The 2,653-nt window shown below is 54.4% G+C and overlaps 1 protein-coding gene across 1 annotated transcript; it reads left to right on the top strand.

The window, feature by feature from the left end:
* The first annotated feature begins 1,318 nt into the window (after positions 1–1,318).
* Positions 1,319–2,089, top strand: LOC137765826 (proline-rich protein 23A-like). The gene has a single exon (XM_068545618.1). The coding sequence runs from the start codon at positions 1,319–1,321 to the stop codon at positions 2,087–2,089; it is 771 nt and encodes a 256-aa protein (XP_068401719.1).
* Positions 2,090–2,653: the final 564 nt, after the last annotated feature.

Here is a 2,653-nt window from a genome sequence, read left to right as displayed (position 1 = left end):
GCCAGTGTCTGCCAAGTCACACACCAGTAGTTTAAATGCCCATCAAGAGAGGCCTGATTTAAACGTAATTCTGTAAAAAGGAATGCTCCGAGGCCCTCAAAATGAGAGCATATAAACTATTTTGTAAAAAAAAAAAAAAAAAGACAAAGTGAGCAATCAGGTGGTTAAAGGATAGAAGTGGAAGAATGTTTCACCTTCCTCTGAAACCAGATGAAAGTGTTACCTATTCCAAAATCATTAATGGATGTTTTCTCCCATTAATACTGGAGAAGCTGAGGCACACCTTCCCTTGGTCACCAAGATCCACCGCAAAGACTCACCTTTAAACTGACACTCAGATCAAAGGCGCTGCCGCCTGCCTCATCTTGAGGGGAGCCTGACATCTCAGACCCAGCTAGGCTAGTTTCCGGCTCCTGGGTAAATTGGTTCGTCCTTTGGCATGATGTTTTCATCATCAGTAAATTGGGCTACAACAGATACACCTCTCGGGTTAAGTCACATTAGAGAAAGTAAGCTCTTCGTTCAGTTGATGGAAGTGTAACGGTGACCATCGTGGTGCTAAACTGATAGATATATAAGTTGATCAGGCAGCGGCTGCCATTAAGACACTCAATCCTAACATCGCTTTCCCTTTCAACACGCTGCAAGGATCTGACCGTCATTAACAACTTAGGCAAACAGAGGCTTACTATTGGACCAAAAGAAGATAAAAGGTCACTTCCAGGGCGAGGTCTCATGGGAAGAGGGAACTACATCCCACTGTTCCACTGGTGGGACTTGAAATTTAATCGGTTTTCCTGTTAAATTTCCGCATCTGAGGTCAAAACGAGGAAAGCCAGGAACTCGACCCGGAAAGCCAAATCCTAGAGCGGCACGATTGCTCCGCCCCCTTGAGGCCTATGAAAGTATTTCTCTAGAGTAAACTACCCACCACAGCCAGGGCTACTGGGCGACACAGAGGCCTCCACTTCTAGGGGCGGAGCCTAGGAAGGGGCGGAGCTTAGCGTGAGAACGCTTTGCGACTCAGGTTCCGCCGGCGTCACTCACAACATCCTTGGCCCACTCCTGCGCAAACCAGTCCACGTGAGGACCTGAAGATTCACACACGCAAAGCCGAGCCCAGCAGCTCCCCTAGAAGCCAGGACTGAGGGATCCCGAGAGGCGCCCCCAGAGCTCCGAAGGCTCCTCCCTCGTCCCGCAGTCCTGCGCCCCACCGCCCTGCGTCGGCCTCACCTAGCAAACCAATCTGTCACTGCCTGCAGGACCCAGCCCTTCCTCGCCTTCTGCCAGGCCCCAGGCCCGCGGCGACACTGAGAAGATGGGCAGCCGGCCCCGCAGCCCCAGCGCCTCCCCTGCTGACCGGTGGGGACCGCAGCCTGGAGGACCGGGCCCTGCCAAGCGCCGGCGAATGGAGGAGCCCGCAGGCCACGAGTTCGAGGAGGCGTCCGGCCCGGACAACGTGACAGGAACCCCGGCCACAGGCGCACTCACCTCCCTGGTGGTTCTGGCCGACGGCTGTGCCCTGCACGTGCCCCTGGACGACGTCGACCTGGTGCTGGAGCCCGAACCAACGTCCGTGATGCAGGTGTCTCTCGGAGATCGCATCCTCATGCTGGTCCCTCGATCTCTCCTGGGCTCTGGCATTGAAATCCTGGGAGGGCAGGGCCACTCAGCTCTTGTCCTGGAACAGGGCGGTTTCCCGAGCGGTCTCAAGGAGTGCATCGCCCTCGAGCAGGGATTCTTCTATGGATCTGTCCCAGAGATCGCTGGCCAAGAAGAGGTCTACGGGGAGGACGCAGACGCCGAGTTCCTTTTGGCTGGGATGGATGCAGCAGCCAGCTCAGTTACTGGGCTCCTCCTCTCCGCTGGAAGGGCGTCCGACCCCAAACTGTTGGGCCTAGTCCCAGAGCCCTCGCCTTGGGGCCCCAACACTAGTCCAGAGAGACGCTCTCCTCACCACGACGACAACCTGGACCTCCACCTTCTGGAGCCCTTCCCCGACTCACCACTCCAACCTCTACCTCCCTCTCCTTGTCCAGGTCCTCACGAGCGCCCCCAACGCCCTCTTGGTACTCCGTGCAAGGCCTAGAGATGCCTGTTCCAGGAATGAACTTCCTCCCACAATTCCTGGCCACTGGCTGCGGACCAGGACAGAGTCTTGCTAAGGGTTGTGTGTACACTGCACACCTGATAAGAATCACAACGGACAGATGCCTTTTGGATGCACGCTGCGTTTGAAAATTTTGCATCCATGGCTGACTAAAATCCCGGGAAGAAAGCTCACCTGGGCAAAGAAAAGCCTCTTGAAATACAGTGTGCTTTCAGACAGCCCGGCAGCTGCTTAGATTTTCTCTAGGCAGGGCACCTTTAAGCAGTTCTATCCCCCCACCCCCTGTTTCCCTTCAAACCCAGGTGCCAGCACTTTTCTCTAAAGAGCCATCCTTTCCCGGGTACCCTACCACTGCCCCTTCCCCTCGTTTTCCCCCAACAGAGTAATTACTAGATTTATTTTGCTCAATGAATTTTTGACCCTAGTGTCCCCGGTACTTTATGACAACCCTCTACCCATTTTGAAATTTTCTGGATGGCAGCTCTAGCCCCTTTGGGGGATGTAGACAATAGGTGTATGTGGACAAATGTTTGTTGGATACAA

This window comes from Eschrichtius robustus, chromosome 6, assembly GCF_028021215.1.
Source record: "Eschrichtius robustus isolate mEscRob2 chromosome 6, mEscRob2.pri, whole genome shotgun sequence".
NCBI classification, from domain to species: Eukaryota; Metazoa; Chordata; class Mammalia; order Artiodactyla; family Eschrichtiidae; genus Eschrichtius; species Eschrichtius robustus.
The sequence above is the reverse complement of the archived record's forward strand: the minus strand, read 5'-3'. Positions and strand labels throughout refer to the sequence as shown.